The 19,763-nt window shown below is 42.4% G+C and overlaps 2 protein-coding genes and 1 pseudogene across 6 annotated transcripts in view; 2 read left to right on the forward strand and 1 right to left on the reverse strand.

The window, feature by feature from the left end:
* Positions 1-19,763, forward strand: part of LOC110496519 (biotinidase) — a 29,342-nt gene that overhangs the window by 1,653 nt on the left and 7,926 nt on the right. Inside the window, exons 5-7 of one of the 2 annotated variants that reach the window (XM_036953242.1) lie at positions 52-660; positions 9,757-10,040; positions 12,869-12,875. In XM_036953242.1, coding sequence (XP_036809137.1) covers positions 52-660; positions 9,757-10,023 — 876 coding nt within the window. In that variant the 3' untranslated portion in view covers positions 10,024-10,040; positions 12,869-12,875. Of the gene's footprint in view, positions 1-51; positions 661-1,065; positions 1,402-9,756; positions 10,041-12,868; positions 12,876-19,763 lie in introns of those variants that run through there. The other variant, XM_021572466.2, reaches the window with a different exon arrangement.
* LOC110496851 lies at positions 7,578-9,188 on the forward strand (annotated as a pseudogene).
* The window catches only part of LOC110496518 (serine/threonine-protein phosphatase 6 regulatory ankyrin repeat subunit A), a 58,035-nt gene continuing 51,247 nt past the window's right edge, over positions 12,976-19,763 (reverse strand). For 3 of the 4 annotated variants that reach the window (XM_036953241.1, XM_036953240.1, XM_036953239.1), the window contains one exon: positions 12,976-14,131. In XM_036953241.1, coding sequence (XP_036809136.1) covers positions 13,824-14,131 — 308 coding nt within the window. In that variant the 3' untranslated portion in view covers positions 12,976-13,823. The remainder of the gene's footprint in view (positions 14,132-19,763) is intronic. The other variant, XR_005037511.1, reaches the window with a different exon arrangement.

The following is a 19,763-nucleotide window of genomic DNA, read 5'->3' on the forward strand; positions in this document are numbered from 1 at the left end:
GATGCAAATGAATTCATCCAAAGTCTTAATGTTTGTCTTCATCTCTCTCAGGGTATCAGACAGATGATCTTCCCCACAGCCTGGATGAATCTGCTTCCTCTACTAACAGCAGTTCAGATCCAGAGAGCGGTCAGTCTGGGAGCTAACGTCACTCTGCTGGCGGCTAACCTCAGGCATGACAGCAAGGCTATGACGGGCAGCGGCATCTACACCCCTAGTACTTCCATCTATCACCACGCCTTCCACCACCCCGGGGAGCCAGAGGAGGGGAAGCTGCTGGTGTTGAGGATACCTGTACTGGACAGTGACTGGCTGGCAACACAGAAGCAGGCAAAGGGGCAGGGAGAGACAGGCGGACAGGGTGAGGCAAAGGGGCAGGGGGAGACAGGAGGACAGGGTGAGGGTGAACCTCTCTCCGCTTCTCTTCCTACCTTCTCTCCCAATCCCTCCCCATCCCCCTCTCACTTCATCTCCTCTATGATGTGTGACCCATTCTCCTTCGTCCTGCTGCATGGTTCAGAGGGCCAGCTGACTGTGTGTGACGGTCCTCTCTGCTGCCACCTGCAGTACCGACGGTCCCCACAGGGTGGCAATACGGAGCTCTATGCTCTAGGGGCATTTGCTGGCAATCACACGGCTGACGGACACTTCGCCTTGCAGGTAGGGAGAAACATTTACATTACATGCATTACAACCAGGGTTGGGGTCAATTACATTTAAATTCCAGTCAATTCAGGAAGTACACTGAAATTTAAAATTCGGAATTTGGTTTACTTTCTGAATTGACAGGAATTGAAATGGAATTGACCCCAACTCTGATTACAGCTTACATTTGGAACTGGTAGGGATCCTGCCTTGTGCATACTTGCAATGTTTTACATTTTTTTATTTAAGTCTACCAGTCTACAAGTTCCTTTCAGTTTTAGTCATTTAGCAGATGCTCTTATCCAGAGCTACTTACAGATGCAATTAGCAATTAGTGCCTTGCTCAAGGGCACATTGGCAGATTTTTCACTTAGTCGTCTCATGGTATCAATGATTAATGATTAATCCTTCACCCTCCAGGTGTGTGCGTTGGTCCGGTGCTCGGGGTCAGAGGTCAGCTCCTGTGGAAAGGGAGTGGAGGAGGCAGAGTCTAGAGTGGACTTCCGGTTGGAGGGGAAGTTCGGAACGCGGTATGTTTACCCATCGTTGCTAGGTAGTGGCATGGTTGTAGATGGACCCGACCGGATCGAGAAGACCACAGATGGTCGAGTGACTATGGAACACTCAGGGATGTCCGTCGGACTGGTGACCGCATGTCTCTACGGCAGGGTGTACGACCAGGACTAGGGTGCGTGTGTGAAAGTGTGAGAGCGAGAGAGAGAGAGAAAATAAAGTAAATAAATGTTCTCCAACCTCTTTGTTCTCTGTACCGTTTATGTATCATCTAAAGCAGCTATTCCCAAACTGGGGTACAGGGGTACCCCAAATAAAAATGTGATTCACTTAAAAAAAATACATATATACAGTTGAAGTATATAAGTACACTTAGGTTGGAGTCATTAAAACTCATTTTTCAACCACTCCACAAATTTCAAGTTAACAAACTATAGTTTTGGCAAGTCGGTTAGGACATCTACTTTGTGCATGACACAAGTAATGTTTCCAACAGTTGTTTACAGACAGAATATTTCACTTATAATTCACTGGATCACAATTCCAGTGGGTCAGAAGTTTACATACACTAAGTTGACTTCGCCTTTAAACAGCTTGGAAATGTACAGAAAATGATGTCATGGCTTTAGAAGCTTCTGAGGCTAATTGACATAATTTGAGTCAACTGGAGGTGTACCTGTGGATGTATTTCAAGGCCTACCTTCAAACTCAGTGACTCTTTGCTTGACATCATGGGAAAATCTAAAGAAATCAGCCAAGACCGCAGAAATTTTTTTGTAGACCTCCACAAGTCTGGTTCATCCTTGAGAGCAATTTCCAAACGCCTGAATGTACCACGTTCATCTGTACAAACAATAGTACGCAAATATAAACACCATGGGACCACGTAGCCATCATACCGCTCAGGAAGGAGACGCGTTCTGTCTCCTAGAGATGAACGTACTTTGGTGCGAAAAGTGCAAATCAATCCCAGAACAACAGCAAAGAACCTTGTGAAGATGCTGGAGGAAACAGTTACAAAGTATCTATATCCACAGTAAAACGAGTCCTATATCGACATAACCTGAAAGGCCGCTCAGCAAGGAAGAAGCCACCACTCCAAAACCGCCATAAAAAAGCCAGTTTGCAACTGCACATGGGGATAAATATTGTACTTTTTGGAGAAATGTCCTCTGGTCAGATAAATCAAAAATAGAACTGTTTGGCCATAATGATCATCGTTATGTTTGGAGGAAAAAGGGGGATGCTTGCAAGCCGAAGAACACCATCCCAACCTTGAAGCACAGTTGTGGCAGCATCATGTTGTGGGGGTGCTTTGCTGCAGGAGGGACTCGTGCACTTCACAAAATGGATGGCATCATGAGGCAGGAAAATTATATGGATATATTGAAGCAACATCTCAAGACATCAGTCAGGAAGTTGAAGCTTGGTCACAAATGGGTCTTCCAAATGGACAATGACCCCAAGCATACTTCCAAAGTTGTGGCAAAATGGCTTAAGGACAACAAAGTCAAGGTATTGGAGTGGCCATCACAAAGCCCTGACCTCAATCCTATAGAACATTTGTGGGCAGAACTGAAAAGTGCGTGCGAGCAAGGAGGCCTACAAACCTGACTGTTACACCAGCTCTGTCAGGAGGAATGGGCCAAAATTCACCAAACTTATTGTGGGAAGCTTGTGGAAGGCAACCCAAAATGTTTGACTCAAGTTAAACACTTTAAAGGCAATGCTACCAAATGCTAATTGAGTGTATGTAAACTTCTGACCCACTGGGAATGTGATGTAAGAAATAAAAGCTGAAATAAATAATTCTCTCTACTATTATTCTGACATTTCACATTCTTAAAATAAAGTGGTGATCCTAACTGACCTAAGACAGGGAATTTGTACTAGGATTAAATGTCAGGAATTGTGAAGAACTGAGTTTAAATGTATTTGGCTAAGGTGTATATAAACTTTAGACTTTAACTGTATCCAATAATTTTGCAACGTTCATAATGAGACTGATGTGATTAATGGATATGAATAAAGATGAATGGATGACTGGTATGATAACGATATATTCTGGAGTTAATTGGGAAACGGTAACTCATTAAACCATTTTTTCCCCATGGTGTTCCAAGTTACTAAGGAGTTAATTGTTACATTATTAATTTAATCACATAATTAGTCAATTGATTTGATAAAATAGCCGTCATCACTTTAATGGTAGTGACGTCACAACCTTTAATATTCTAATTTCACTCAATTCTTATTTCACTCTAACCTAAAACATTCAACATCCCCTCATCATCCTATTATTTCAACATTATAACATTTCACTATCAATCTTGTCATGGATATTCTACACAGGGACACTCAGTCAAACTTAAATGAATCATTCTTTATTGTCAGTTAACTGGAGAGGTTCCAACCAACTTGATGCACCATAGTACACTTCTGTCAGGAGCTCTGTCTAAGGCAGTCCCATTAGATCTCTTATATGCTGCTTACACAGACAAGTTATAGTTGCATGATTTAGCTTATTCATTATTTAGAATGAATTCATCATTAACGTTTGGTTTATGCATGTGACCGACCAATACCTCATAAGGCTTCCTCTCTCCAAGCTGAGACCTTAAAACTGAGATATCCCTTTTGTTTTCAAAACAAGGTTCTGGGCATACTGCCAAATTGCTCTCCTGATAGTGAGGATTACTCCCAGGAACATTCAGTCACTTGCATGAACACAGAAATGTGTTATTAGAAAAGCACAAACAAAGTTCCTCTTATCATTCACTCTGTAATAATTATCATTACATTTGATTAATTTGGTTATTACTTAAACTATCAAAGAAGTAAGTAAACAAAATCAATGCATAAAACCAGACACTTTCAAACCCTTCATTCTAAAACCAGACACTTTCAAACCCTTCATTCTAAAACCAGACACTTTCAAACCCTTTATTCTGGGTAGTAAACAAAATCAACACATAAAACCAGACATTTCATCCTTTCAAACCCTTCATTCTGGGTTGTAAATAAAATCAACACATAAAACCAGACATTTCATCCTTTCAAACCCTTCATTCTGGGTTGTAAATAAAATCAACACATAAAACCAGACATTTCATCCTTTCAAACCCTTCATTCTGGGTTGTACAATCCAACTTGTAAAACCATTGCAGTAGAATGTTTTAACTGAAGACCTTTGCTTCATACAGTTACACATATGCTTCATTACACATTTAATTTATGGATTCTGCAATGACATTTCAGCTGGAGCTTTTGTCGTGAGTGGCATGTTAACTTCTCTGGGATATGTGGGACGCTAGCGTCCCACCTGGCCAACATCCAGGTGAGAGCGCCAAATTCAAATAAATTACTATAAAAATTCAACTTTCATGAAATCACACACGCAATTCACCAAATTAAAGCTACACTTGTTGTGAATCCAGCAAACGTGTCAGATTTCAAAAAGGCTTTACAGCGAACGCAAACGATGCTATTATCTGAGTACAGCACCCCAGAAAACAAACGCAGACATTCATATTTCAACCCGCCAGGAGCGACACAAAACGCAGAAATAAAGATATAATAATGACGAGCTTCTTCTGTTGGAATCTCCAATATGTCCCATAAACATCACAAATGGTCCTTTTGTTCGATTAATTCCATTGATATATATCCAAAATGTCCATTTATTTGGCGCGTTTGATCCAGAAAAACACCGGTTCCAACTCGCGCAACATGACTACTAAATATCTCATAAGTTACCTGTAATCTTTGTCCAAACATTTCAAACAACTTTCCTAATACACATTTTGGTATTTAACGTAAATAATCGATAACATTTAAGACGGGATAAACTGTGTTCAATACCGGAGGAAAACAAAGTGTAGCCAGCTTTCAGGTCACGTGCCTCTAACAAAGAGAACACTTCTCTCTACCCTCGTTCTGAACAGTGCTACTTCATTTCTCAAAGGAACATTTTTTACATACCCTACATTACTCATCTCATATGTATATACTGTACTCGATACCATCTACTGCATCTTGCCTATGGCCGAACATATATTTTTATGTACATACTCTTATTAATTCCTTTACACTTGTGTGTATAAGGTAGTTGTTGTGAAATTGTTAGGTTAGATTACTTGTTAGATATTACTACATGGTCGGAACTAGAAGCACAAGCATTTCGCTACACTCACATTAACATCTGTGAACCATGTGTATGTGACAAATACAATTTGATTTGATTTGCTGTAGAATGTTTTTGGTGCCCATCCCCAGATCTGTGCCTTGACACAATCCTGTCTCGGAGCTCTACGGACAATTCCTTTGTTTTTGCTCTGACATGCACTGTCAATTGTGGGACATTATATAGAAAAGTGTGTGCCTTTCCAAATCATGTCCAATCAATTGAATTTACCCCAGGTAAACTTCACAATTATCACAACACGTAGGTTGTAATATAAAAAAAATGTCTGGCATGGCTTCCCCAGTGATTTTACCCACACAACACTAATGTTTATATAGCATCCAAAATATGTTTTACAATTGAGGCGTGCCAAGATGGGTGCGTGGTGGCTTCAATACAGTGCCCCCTGTCAGTCATCCAGGGTGTATACATATCATTGGTCCCAACCCACGATTTGACAACTGAATGGGAACTTGCCTGCCTGCCCTCCCTACCATTTGAGTGATGCCAAATACATTTTTTTTTATTGACAACTAAGATATGTGCTAACTGTGAATAAGTCGTTCAAGTGCAGCATAGCTATCTAGCAAAGTGAATCACATTTCTTGCTAGCTAACAACTGCACCTCTAGCTGTACCCACGCGTGAGTGAACCTAAAAGGAACTTCAGGGAGATAGCCCATACTAGTCACCTCGACACCATGCTTTCACAGACGCCATAATGGGCAGACACAATGTCGCATCCTCTAACTATCTCCCTGATATGTATAGTGTCGTGGTAGTTTCCTGTATTACTAAGTGAAAGGAGAGTTTACAAACCACACACAAGTCAGAGTTATACTTTAAAACTTCATCTTTTAATAATATGAGCTTCACCATAGCCCTGTGACTCTCAGATCAATTCAGTGTCTATAAATGAATTCTGAGAGTGTCAACATAATGGCAACTGAGATCTTTTATAGCAAAGATCCACCCCCTCGTCGACATGACAAACCACAGATCTTAGGAACTGTTCACAAAGAAAGACTTTTACTTGAGAGAGGAGTATCCCATAGACGGACAGCATTAGCTATAAATTATCGTTCAGTTTGCTCTCTAAGACAAGATTCTACTTCTCGTTCTTGGTACTTCGATTTACCAAAACATTACCTCATCCAATGGCATATATCAATTGTCAATTCTAGATACTCCCATCTCAAATACCCCCCTCCTGGACAAACTCCCGGAGAGTAGTGAGCGTCTAGGTTCTATACTATCTCAAGATAAGTGCAACATCAGAGGGGACATACAATGGTTCCAGACACTGCCATACTCCTCCCCCCAATGGGAAAAGGAGGGAGTGACTGGAGTACAGACATAGTGGAGCCCTTCACATGGTTTCACAGATATATTCATTATGAAGACAATGTTCAAACCTGACTTCTCCCTTTCTGATATTCTGCCTATTACCAGTCATGTAAAAGACAAGCCTGACCTCTCCCCTCTCTGGGCCCCAAGTACTGTTCCCTAGAGAAGAGAGAGGAAAATGCAACTGCCAACAGTATAGTCCAAAAGAAGACAATCTAACGACAAGTATAAAATAAATAAAACATCTTATTTATCTATGTTACCTAACTAATTCTGATTCAGCTACGGCAATAGTGAACTGCTGCCCCGTAGCGATCATGCTGCAGTACTGCATGGGCTGACACGGGAGAACACGCCCTCAGACCAGCCAACGTTGTTTTAGAGAATTTGGCAGTACATCCAACCGGCCTCACAACTGTAGACCATGTGCAACCACATCAGCCCAGGACCTCCACATCTGGCTTCTTCACCTGCTGGATTGTCTGAAGGGGGGTGCTGAGGTTAATTTCTGTCTGTAATAATGCCCTTTTGTTGGGGGCAAAATCATTCTGATTGGCTGGGCCTGGCATCCCAGTGGGTGTAACTGGCTCCCAAGTGGGTGGACCTATGCCCTCCTATGGCATCAACTCTTCCTAATCATGTGAAATCCATAGATTAGGGCCAAATGTATTTATTTTAATTGACTGATTTCCTTCTATGAACTGTAACTCAGTAACATTTTTGAAGTTGTTGCATGTTTTTTTCAGTATATTTGTTCAATGAATCATTGAACTCGTGCTCATCAGTCTATAAAAAGTCAGAAGTTCCTGGGCACTGGTCATTCCGCCATGTCCCTCCGTGTCCTCCTGGCAGTGGTGGTTGCTCTTCTCTATCTGTCCCCAGTAACGTGAACCCGGGCTGGGGACAGGACAGAGGGGACTTCCTGTCCATCCTACGTGGCCACAGTCTACGAGCATCAGGTGATTCTGAACCCAGAGCCGCATGTGCCTCTGTCTCGGGCCGGGGCGCTCGAGCACACGATGAGGAACCTGAAGACCTATGAGGAGCAGGCCGCACGGGCAGCAGAACAGGGGCTCAGATCATAGTATTTCCAGAAGACGGTATCCATGGATTCAACTTCAGTCGTCTGTCCATCTCTGGTTACCTAGAGACCATCCCTGACCCACTGACTGAGGACTGGAACCCCTGTACACAACCTGACAGACACAATCACACTGAGGTATACACATGCACACACACCTTTACTTACCACCATCCATGTCTAATGTCATCAATTTGAATGTGTGTTCTGCCCTGTTCTCTCTCAGGTCCTCCAGAGTTTGAGCTGCATGGCTCAACGCCACCAACTGTACCTGGTGGCAAACATGCCTGACCTCCAGCCCTGCCCTCTGACCTCTCATCCCCACCTTGACCCCTCTCAAACTCCCTGCCCCCCTGATGGGCGCTGGCAGTTCAACACTGATGTAGTCTTCAGGTCGGTGGTAAATGGGTTGTTTCTGTTTTAAACACGTTTCTTGATCCTGTGAGAAAATAATTTATTGTACAGGGAGCACTACAGGTATTCTAAACCTCCAGAGGTTCTCTTGGAATAGGGGAATTGATTTCCAAAAGCTTTTTAGTTATACAGGAGGGTCTTGGAATTATGTTTTTGCTTTTCATCCTATGCGCACCCTTATCAGCAACCATTCTCTATAGGACTTTATTTTATTTGCATAATAATTGTATTACTTTTACACAAGGATTTGGGTTATATAGATGAAAATACATTTAGTTTTCCCATTCACTGCAGGTCTGATGGTTCCCTGGCGGCTCGCTACCACAAACAAAACCTGTTCTTCGAGAAGGAATTCGATACCCCGCCCAGACTAGAGGTGGTGACCTTTGACACGCCGTTCGGCGGACGGTTTGGAGTGTTCACCTGCTTTGACATCCTGTTTCACGACCCTACTGTCAGACTACTGGAGAAGGTACACAAAGTCGCACAATGTTTCAATATGGATGCAAATGAATTCATCCAAAGTCTTAATGTTTGTCTTCATCTCTCTCAGGGTATCAGACAGATGATCTTCCTCATAGCCTGGATGAATCTGCTTCCTCTACTAACAGCAGTTCAGATCCAGAGAGCGGTCAGTCTGGGAGCTAACGTCACTCTGCTGGCGGCTAACCTCAGGCATGACAGCAAGGCTATGACGGGCAGCGGCATCTACACCCCTAGTACTTCCATCTATCACCACGCCTTCCACCACCCTGGGGAGCCAGAGGAGGGGAAGCTGCTGGTGTTGAGGATACCTGTACTGGACAGTGACTGGCTGGCAACACAGAAGCAGGCAAAGGGGCAGGGGGAGACAGGAGGACAGGGTGAGGCAAAGGGGCAGGGAGAGCCCGGAGGACAGGGGGAGACAGGAGGAGAGGGTGAACCTCCCTCTGCCGCAGTTCCTTCCCTCTCTCCCACTCCCTCCCCCTTTCAATGCCTTTATGGCGGGTGACCTGTTCTTCTTTGCCTTGCTGCTTGATTCAGAGGGCCAGCTGACTTTGTGTGACGGTCTGCTCTGCTGCCACCTGCAATACCAACGGTCCACACAGGGTGGCAATACGGAGCTCTATGCTCTTGGGGTGTTCGCTGGCAAACACGCGTTTGCGGGACGCTTCACCTTGCAGGTAGGGAGAAACATTTACATTACATGCATGCATTACAACCAGGGTTAGGGTCAATTCCATTTAAAATTCAGGAAGTACACTGAAATGTAAATTCCAAATCTCTTCAATGCTTCTTAATGAGGAAATGTAGAATTGGAATTTTGTTTACTTTCTGAATTGAAATTGACCCCAACCCTGATTACAACTTACACTTGGAACTGGTAGGGATCCTGTGTTTATGTATACATGCAATGTTTTTAAAATTTAATTCTACAGCTGTGATCTTACATTTACATTTGAGTAATTTAGCAGATGTTCTTATCCATAGCGACTTACAGGAGCAATTAGGGTTAAGTGCCTTGCTCAAGGGCACATTGACAGATTTGTCAATAGTTGGCTCATGGCATTAATGATTAACTCCTCCCCCTCCAGGTGTGTGCGTTGGTCAGGTGCTCGGGGTCAGAGGTCAGCTCCTGTGGAAAGGGAGTGGAGGAGGCAGAGTCTAGAGTGGACTTCCGGTTGGAGGGGAAGTTCGGAACGCGGTACGTTTACCCATCGTTGCTAGGTAGTGGCATGGTTGTAGATGGACCCGACCGGATCGAGAAGACCACAGATGGTCGAGTGACCATGGAACACTCAGGGATGTCCGTCGGATTGGTGACCGCATGTCTCTACGGCAGGGTGTACGACCAGGACTAGGGTGCGTGTGTGAGTGTGTCTGCGAGAGAGAAAATAAAGTAAATCAATGTTCTCCAACCTCTTTGTTCTCTAGGAGACAGAACACATCTCCTTCCTGAGCGGTAGGACGGTTGCGTGGTCCCCATGGTGTTTATACTTGTGTATTATTGTTTGTACAGATGAATGTGGTACCTTCAGGCATTTGGAAATTGCTCCCAAGGATGAACCAATTTCTTTTTAATGTAATTTCTTCTGATTTTCCCATGATTTCAAGCAGAGGCACTGAGTTTGAAGGTAGGCCTTGAAATACATCCACCGGTACACCTCCGATTGACTCAAATGATGTCAATTAGCCTCAGAAGCTTCTAAAGCCATGACATCATTTTCTGGAATTGTCCAAGCTGTTTAAAGGCACAGTCAACTTAGTGTATATAAACTTCTGACCCACTGGAAATGTGATACAGTGAATTATAAGTGAAATCTGTCTGTAAACAATTGTTGAAAAAATGACTTGTGATGCACAAAGTAGACGTCCAAACCGACTTGCCAAAACTACAGTTTGTTAACAAGGAATTTGTGGAGTGGTTGAAAAACAAGTTTTAATGACTCCAACCTAAGTGTATGTAAACTTCTGACTTCAACTGTAGTTGAATCCATCATGACCGTTCCCTATAATATAGTTGAATCCATCATGACCGTTCCCTATAATATAGTTGAATCCATCATGACCGTTCCCTATAATATAGTTGAATCCATCATGACTGTTCCCTATAATATAGTTGAATCCATCATGACTGTTCCCTATAATATAGTTGAATCCATCATGACTGTTCCCTATAATATAGTTGAATCCATCATGACCGTTCCCTATAATATAGTTGAATCCATCATGACCGTTCCCTATAATATAGTTGAATCCATCATGACTGTTCCCTATAATATAGTTGAATCCATCATGACTGTTCCCTATAATATAGTTGAATCCATCATGACCGTTCCCTATAATATAGTTGAATCCATCATGACCGTTCCCTATAATATAGTTGAATCCATCATGACTGTTCCCTATAATATAGTTGAATCCATCATGACCGTTCCCTATAATATAGTTGAATCCATCATGACTGTTCCCTATAATATAGTTGAATCCATCATGACCGTTCCCTATAATATAGTTGAATCCATCATGACTGTTCCCTATAATATAGTTGAATCCATCATGACTGTTCCCTATAATATAGTTGAATCCATCATGATTGTTCCCTATAATATAGTTGAATCCATCATGACCGTTCCCTATAATATAGTTGAATCCATCATGACCGTTCCCTATAATATAGTTGAATCCATCATGACCGTTCCCTATAATATAGTTGAATCCATCATGACTGTTCCCTATAATATAGTTGAATCCATCATGACTGTTCCCTATAATATAGTTGAATCCATCATGACTGTTCCCTATAATATAGTTTAATCCATCATGACTGTTCCCTATAATATAGTTGAATCCATCATGACTGTTCCCTATAATATAGTTGAATCCATCATGACCGTTCCCTATAATATAGTTGAATCCATCATGACCGTTCCCTATAATATAGTTGAATCCATCATGACCGTTCCCTATAATATAGTTGAATCCATCATGACCGTTCCCTATAATATAGTTGAATCCATCATGACTGTTCCCTATAATATAGTTGAATCCATCATGACTGTTCCCTATAATATAGTTGAATCCATCATGACCGTTCCCTATAATATAGTTGAATCCATCATGACTGTTCCCTATAATATAGTTGAATCCATCATGACTGTTCCCTATAATATAGTTGAATCCATCATGACCGTTCCCTATAATATAGTTGAATCCATCATGACTGTTCCCTATAATATAGTTGAATCCATCATGACCGTTCCCTATAATATAGTTGAATCCATCATGACCGTTCCCTATAATATAGTTGAATCCATCATGACTGTTCCCTATAATATAGTTGAATCCATCATGACTGTTCCCTATAATATAGTTGAATCCATCATGACTGTTCCCTATAATATAGTTGAATCCATCATGACCGTTCCCTATAATATAGTTGAATCCATCATGACCGTTCCCTATAATATAGTTGAATCCATCATGACTGTTCCCTATAATATAGTTGAATCCATCATGACTGTTCCCTATAATATAGTTGAATCCATCATGACCGTTCCCTATAATATAGTTGAATCCATCATGACCGTTCCCTATAATATAGTTGAATCCATCATGACCGTTCCCTATAATATAGTTGAATCCATCATGACTGTTCCCTATAATATAGTTGAATCCATCATGACTGTTCCCTATAATATAGTTGAATCCATCATGACTGTTCCCTATAATATAGTTGAATCCATCATGACTGTTCCCTATAATATAGTTGAATCCATCATGACTGTTCCCTATAATATAGTTGAATCCATCATGACCGTTCCCTATAATATAGTTGAATCCATCATGACTGTTCCCTATAATATAGTTGAATCCATCATGACCGTTCCCTATAATATAGTTGAATCCATCATGACTGTTCCCTATAATATAGTTGAATCCATCATGACTGTTCCCTATAATATAGTTGAATCCATCATGACCGTTCCCTATAATATAGTTGAATCCATCATGACTGTTCCCTATAATATAGTTGAATCCATCATGACTGTTCCCTATAATATAGTTGAATCCATCATGACTGTTCCCTATAATATAGTTGAATACATAATGCCACCTAGTGCTCTACATGACACCCTTGGTCCTGAAGTGTGCACTACTAAAAGCATTGGCTTGGTTTAGGCACTTCCTTACAAATTGTTGAAGGAAAGTGAACAAGTGCACACAAGGAGAGATTAGGACACACCCTCTATTCCATACGTAGTGCATACATGTGCTTCATCTATTCCCACCATCATTTGGAGAACTCAAAATAATCAATAATTGTTTTATTCGTTATCAGTCATTAAGAACATTGCACCAAATGTAGTCTTTAGACTTCTCTCCCCTGGCAACATTTCACACACACTCACGTTTCCTTTCTCAGGTAGTGTAGAAACATTCAGGGTGTGAAGTGTTAAGACTGACGGTACCTTAGTGACTGAGGCCTTACTAACTCCTCTCCTGGAGGAATCGACTCTATGAATCAGACAGTAATGAATCAGACAATAGTAACTAGTATTATAACTCTTGAGATTCAGTGACTCGATTCAGTATTGACGCCGCATTAGGTGAACAGTGATAAGTTCTGTCTCTGTTTGTCCATTATAATAAATGAAACTTAACTAGAATAAAACTAGTCTGGGTACTAGTCTGTTTAGCCATCATTCCACTCCTGTCATGCTAAACAGCTTTGGTATATGAATAAAATAATACAAGTAGTGGAATATTCACTAAACACACTGGTGCCCAGGCTAGAACAGACTGGTACCCAGGCTAGAAGAAAACCCCTAAAGGAAGAGATCTGGAGATACAGAAATTAGAGATGTAAAGTCTGTTGGTCCGTTTGGCTAGGATTGTCCCTCTGCTCTCTCCATACGTACAGCCCCAGCCCTTTCATTGTCATAGGGCAGATGTTTGGTAGCAAGAACCAATCCTAGAGGACTGGAGCTACCCACCCTTGCCACCCAGTCCAGAAGACGACAGTCCTCATTTTACTTTAGTATTAAACCTCTTCTTGGGAAGGGACGAGAGGACAGAATGTAGTGGAGTGAGTGGTTCAGAGAGTGGAGTCCTAAAATCCTGCCAAAGAGGAGGTGGGATATCCAAGGTAGGCGTGTCTTCAGTAGGTCTCAGAATCAGAGTCGTTAAACTCGTTATCGTCGTCGGGGGAAACGCAGAGTAGGCGGTCCTGCCTGCAGTAGGAGGTGTGGTCAGTCCTTAGAGGGGGAGGGGACTCAAATGCTACTCCTTTTGATTGGTGATTGGAGTAGTGATTGACAGATTGAAGTGTTGCCATCGTGACACGAGGGGAAGCAGGAAGCGTTGTTATGGAGACCAGGGGAGAGGCGGGCAGCATGGAGTTAAGAATGAGAGCGAGACAGTCGGCTACATCTCTGTTAGGTGCACAGGACAGGGCTGGAGTATAACCTAGGGGGGAGAGAGAGAGAGAAAGAGGGTGTGTGTGAATGTGTGTGCAGGGCAGGCCCCCCATTAGGCAGCAGATTGACGAGGGCGTCATTTTCCAAGGTAAACTGACCAATACACACCTACAACACCTATAACACCACACATAATTCTGCCCCTAAACAATGAAAACTTCCCATCCAGTGGGATATGGGCTATTAAAGGGAGTGCTGATGCAGGGCCATGATAAGCAGTACCCACTTTGCCAAAGGCAGGGGCGCAAAATATGTATCTTGCCCATCGAGTCTCATCATGGTGCAAGAGACGCTGCGCCAACAATGCTCTGTCAATGTCATCTAACATATCATGCAGGCTAGTCCAGCGTTTCCCAACCCTCTCCTCGGCCCCCCGGACATTTCACATTTTTGTTTTAACCCTAAACTGGCACACCGGATTCAATTAGTCAAAGGATTGATGATTAGTTGAATAAATGAATCAGGTTTTCCAGTTAAAATGTGAAATGTCTGGAGTGGCCTGAAGAGAGGGTTGGGAGACCCAGTGGCCTTTTCTGGAGCCTACAGGCAGACCAAATGTATGACAATGTCATGAGAAACTTTTTAGGCCTACATATGTGTTTCCAAATCAATAGCTAATCATGATAATTAGCGATTTCAAGTTTTTAGCTCTATTCATCAATTTGTAAGCTGACCATGGCTGAGAAGAAAATAAACTGCATTTTCCAATATAATAAGATGCTTGATAAAGTTGGAACAGTTTCCTTCGATAATAACGTTTTGTTTCTCAAAATCATTGTCACGTGGTTAATAATACAATGAATTAAAATACAAATCTAAAATTCAACTACTGCGAGATCACCAGCCTCTGCCATATGTATGGACATTGATACACCGTGAGCTATTGGCGGCTAAAGAAATGAGCGTATGGAACTCAGATTGCTTATAGGCCAAAGCAGCAGTACTGTAGGCCTATAACTTTCATTGCCAACTAAGTAAAAATACATAAAGCTGACAAATAAAAACATTAATAAATATCCTGGTGAAAATGCAGGTTCTTTCAATCGCATTCAACTCTCTACTCTGCCTGTCTGCCTCCCTTTCTATCGGTCATGATTTGAGCATTTGCTAGTAAAGTGCAACATTGTATAGAATCAAATTGGGTCTGTCCCAAAGGGGTCACTATAGCTAACTTGCAACAACTAGCTGGGCCCTAAGAGTTTCTTGCGCCAGTGAGCTTGGGACGGACACAGCTGTTTTTGGGCAAAGGAAAAGTTCTCAGGTATTTTACGATGTTTCCACTGTATATGTGGGATCCTCCGAGCATGACATTTTCCTCTTTCATACGGAGGCTTGGTGATTATGGAGGGGGAGAGTGTTGGACATAATTTTTTTGTATATATTGGAGACCGATTTTCATGCAAATATGCTCAAATTTACGTAGGCCAAAGAAATGAGCGCATTTTCTCACCACAGAATAATTTCCATCAAATTAACTTGTTGCGGGTAAAAGACTGACCGTGCACATACCTTTTGCGGTTAAATTCCCATGTACCGAATAAAACATTAGAAAGTTAAATGGATTTCCATCACATGTTTGACTCTACTGATGGTTTACTCACAAAGCATGTTGTGTTATGTACAGTGTGCCCACTCTGGTATTGGCACGTGCGCTCTAGCCAACAGCTCACGGTCACAGTGCGGGTATATCCTACACGATGAGATTAGACACAGTGCGGGTATAGCCTACACGATGAGATTAGACACAGTGCGGGTATATCCTACACGATGAGATTAGACACAGTGCGGGTATATCCTACATGCTGAGATTAGACACAGTGCGGGTATAGCCTACACGATGAGATTAGACACAGTGCGGGTATATCCTACACGATGAGATTAGACACAGTGCGGGTATATCCTACATGCTGAGATTAGACACAGTGCGGGTATATCCTACACGCTGAGATTAGACACAGTGCGGGTATATCCTACACGATGAGATTAGACACAGTGCGGGTATATCCTACACGATGAGATTAGACACAGTGCGGGTATATCCTACACGATGAGATTAGACACAGTGCGGGTATATCCTACACGATGAGATTAGACACAGTGCGGGTATATCCTACACGATGAGATTAGACACAGTGCGGGTATATCCTACACGATGAGATTAGACACAGTGCGGGTATATCCTACACAATGAGATTAGACACAGTGCGGGTATAGCCTACATGCTGAGATTAGACACAGTGCGGGTATAGCCTACATGATGAGATTAGACACAGTGCGGGTATATCCTACATGCTGAGATTAGACACAGTGCGGGTATATCCTACATGCTGAGATTAGACACAGTGCGGGTATATCCTACACGATGAGATTAGACACAGTGCGGGTATATCCTACACGATGAGATTAGACACAGTGCGGGTATAGCCTACACGATGAGATTAGACACAGTGCGGGTATATCCTACATGCTGAGATTAGACACAGTGCGGGTATAGCCTACACGATGAGATTAGACACAGTGCGGGTATATCCTACACGATGAGATTAGACACAGTGCGGGTATAGCCTACATGATGAGATTAGACACAGTGCGGGTATAGCCTACACGATGAGATTAGACACAGTGCGGGTATATCCTACATGCTGAGATTAGACACAGTGCGGGTATATCCTACACCACATATGTCAGAGTCAAGGCCCGCGGGCCACATCCGGCCCGCAAGAAGCTTTTTTACGGCCCCTGGGATGATCTTGATTTATTATTAGAACCGGCCCGCAGCAAGCCGGCAGCCCGCAGATCTTTTACACGCACCAATACTACATTTCCCACAATGCAAAGGTGACGCACCGAGCAGTAGGCTGCTTCATTTCAATATTTATTGGCACAGCAGTCGTCAGCATCACAGTAAAATTAACTTTCAGATACCCATCAAAAATGGCAAAACGGAAGGTGGATACTGAGAACCGGGGGTTTCAAACAAGGTGGGAGTCGGAGTATATGTTCACGAAGGTAGCTGGAAAACCTGTGTGTCTTCTGTGTGGAGAAAGTGTGGCGGTACTGAAAGAGTATAATCTGAGACGACATTATGAAACGAAACACGCGGACAAAAACAAGAATATGGACATGGAACAAAGGCTACAAAAGGCAGAGGAATTAAAACGAGGCCTCAAATCTCGACAGGCTCTGTTCAAAAAAGCCAAATCACAAGGCCAGGCTGCTGTCAAGGCCAGTTTTATTTTGGCAGAAGAGATCGCTAAATCAGCCCGGCCATTTACGGAGGGGGATTTCATCAAAAACTGCATGATTAAAGTTTGTGACGAAGTTTGCCCAGAAAAAAGGCAACTCTTTTTAAATGTGAGTCTGAGCAGAAACACCATTGCCGAGAGAGTAGACCAGTTGTCCATCAATCTAAAAGAGCAGCTTGTGAAAAAGGGAAAAGATTTTATTGCATATTCCTTGGCTGTGGATGAGAGCACCAACATTTCTGACATTGCCCAGTTGTCAATTTTCATCCGCGGAGTGGACTCCAACCTAAGCGTGACAGAGGAGTTTTTGGCTTTACGTCCTATGCATGGCACAACTACGGGGCATGATTTGTATGAAGAGGTGTCAAGATGTGTAAATGAGATGGAGCTGCCTTGGGAAAAACTCGTGGGTTTGACAACCGACGGAGCACCTGCGATGTGTGGACACAGGAGCGGACTGGTGGCGAAGATACGGGAAAAGATGCAAGAGGAAAACGCGACAGGTGAGCTGACAGCTTATCATTGTATCATACACCAGGAAGCGTTGTGCGGTAAAGCCTTGAAAATGGAGCATGTAATGAGCATCATCACGCGCACAGTTAACTTTATCAGAGCCAAAGGTTTGAATCACCGCCAGTTCAAGGCATTTCTGACGGAGTTAGAAACGGAGCATGGTGATTTGCCTTATCACACAGAGGTGCGATGGCTAAGCCAGGGAAAGGTGCTTCAAAGATGTTTCGTGCTTCGTGAGGAGATTTGTCTGTTCTTGGACAGCAAAGGGAAAGACACAACACAACTCCGAGACGTAATGTTTCTGTGTGAAATGGCTTTTCTGTGTGACATTACGAGTCATCTGAATGCAATAAACTTGCAGCTGCAGGGTCGGGATCGTGTCATCTCTGATATGTACAGTACAGTGAAGGCATTTAAAACCAAACTGACTCTGTGGGAGACGCAGATGCGGAAAGAAAATTTGAGCCACTTTCCCAGCTGCCAGACCATGAAAGAGAAGCTCTCTACCAGTGCGTTCCCGAGCACACAGTTGGCTGATAAAATAGGTATGCTTGCCGCTGACTTTCGACGCCGATTTGCTGACTTTGAAGCACAAAAAAGCAGGTTGGAACTGCTCGGTAACCCATTTGCTGTTGACGTGGAAAGCTCACCACCAAACCTCCAAATGGAGTTGATTGACCTCCAATGCAATGATGCACTGAGGGCAAAATATGCGGCAGTGGGTGCTGCGGAGTTCGCCCGTTTCCTCCCCGGCACAATGCCCCAGCTGCGCATCCAGGCTGCTCAAACGTTGTCTATGTTTGGCAGCACATACCTGTGTGAACAACTGTTTTCTTTGATGAACCTGAACAAAACATCACACAGAAGTCGACTTACTGCTGAACACCTCCACTCAATTCTGAGGATTTCTTCAGCTCAGAGCCTTACCCCGAACATTGATGAACTTGTGGAAAAGATGGGACACCACCAAGTATCACCCTCAACCTCAAACAAGTGAACATTACTGTGCAATCACATATTTAGAGTTTTTACTCAGTTCAAGTTTAAAAGTTAAAATTTAATATTTGTTTTCACTGCATGTTACTTCTCCTTAAACAAAGTGTTGTTTTTGATTAATAGATTTTTGCACTTTATTTTTTTGTATTTCAATCCAATTATATTTTAAAAATATTTCAGTTGAGTGGATGATAGAAAATTGCTATTATTGTTTTTTCTTTGAAGTAAATTTAGCCCACTTTTGCTAAAATAGAAAATATAGTCTACTGATGGTGCCTTGAATACCGGTTTCTTTCATTTAATGTTCATGTTATGGGGATATTTATATAAAGGAAATTTGTCTTTTGTGTCTGTTGAAAATTAAAGATTACTGACAGAGCCATAAGAAAATATTGCTTTATTTATCTGATCATATTGTAATATATTTGTTAGGTTTTCAGTAGGTTCAATTAGGTTCACTAGACTATATGCGTCATTTAAAATTTTTTCAATGAACATTCGAACAGTCCGGCCCTCGTCTTGTAGCTGATTTTTTTATTTGGCCCTCCGTCCATTTGACTTTGACACCCCTGTCCTACACGATGAGATTAGACACAGTGCGGGTATATCCTACACGATGAGATTAGACACAGTGCGGGTATATCCTACACGCTGAGATTAGACACAGTGCGGGTATATCCTACATGCTGAGATTATTATACACAAAAGAGCGAAATTATTTTTATTTGTCAAATGGGAGCCAAGCAATGCAAAAAAAAAAATGCATCGATGATCATGTCAACAGAATAAGACCCTTAATATTTATTGGAAAGGAGCGTCAAACTCATCACCTTGCACTTTCACCGGCCTATGTGGGAGGACCACACA

Source organism: Oncorhynchus mykiss, chromosome 18, assembly GCF_013265735.2.
Source record: "Oncorhynchus mykiss isolate Arlee chromosome 18, USDA_OmykA_1.1, whole genome shotgun sequence".
NCBI lineage: Eukaryota > Metazoa > Chordata > Actinopteri > Salmoniformes > Salmonidae > Oncorhynchus > Oncorhynchus mykiss.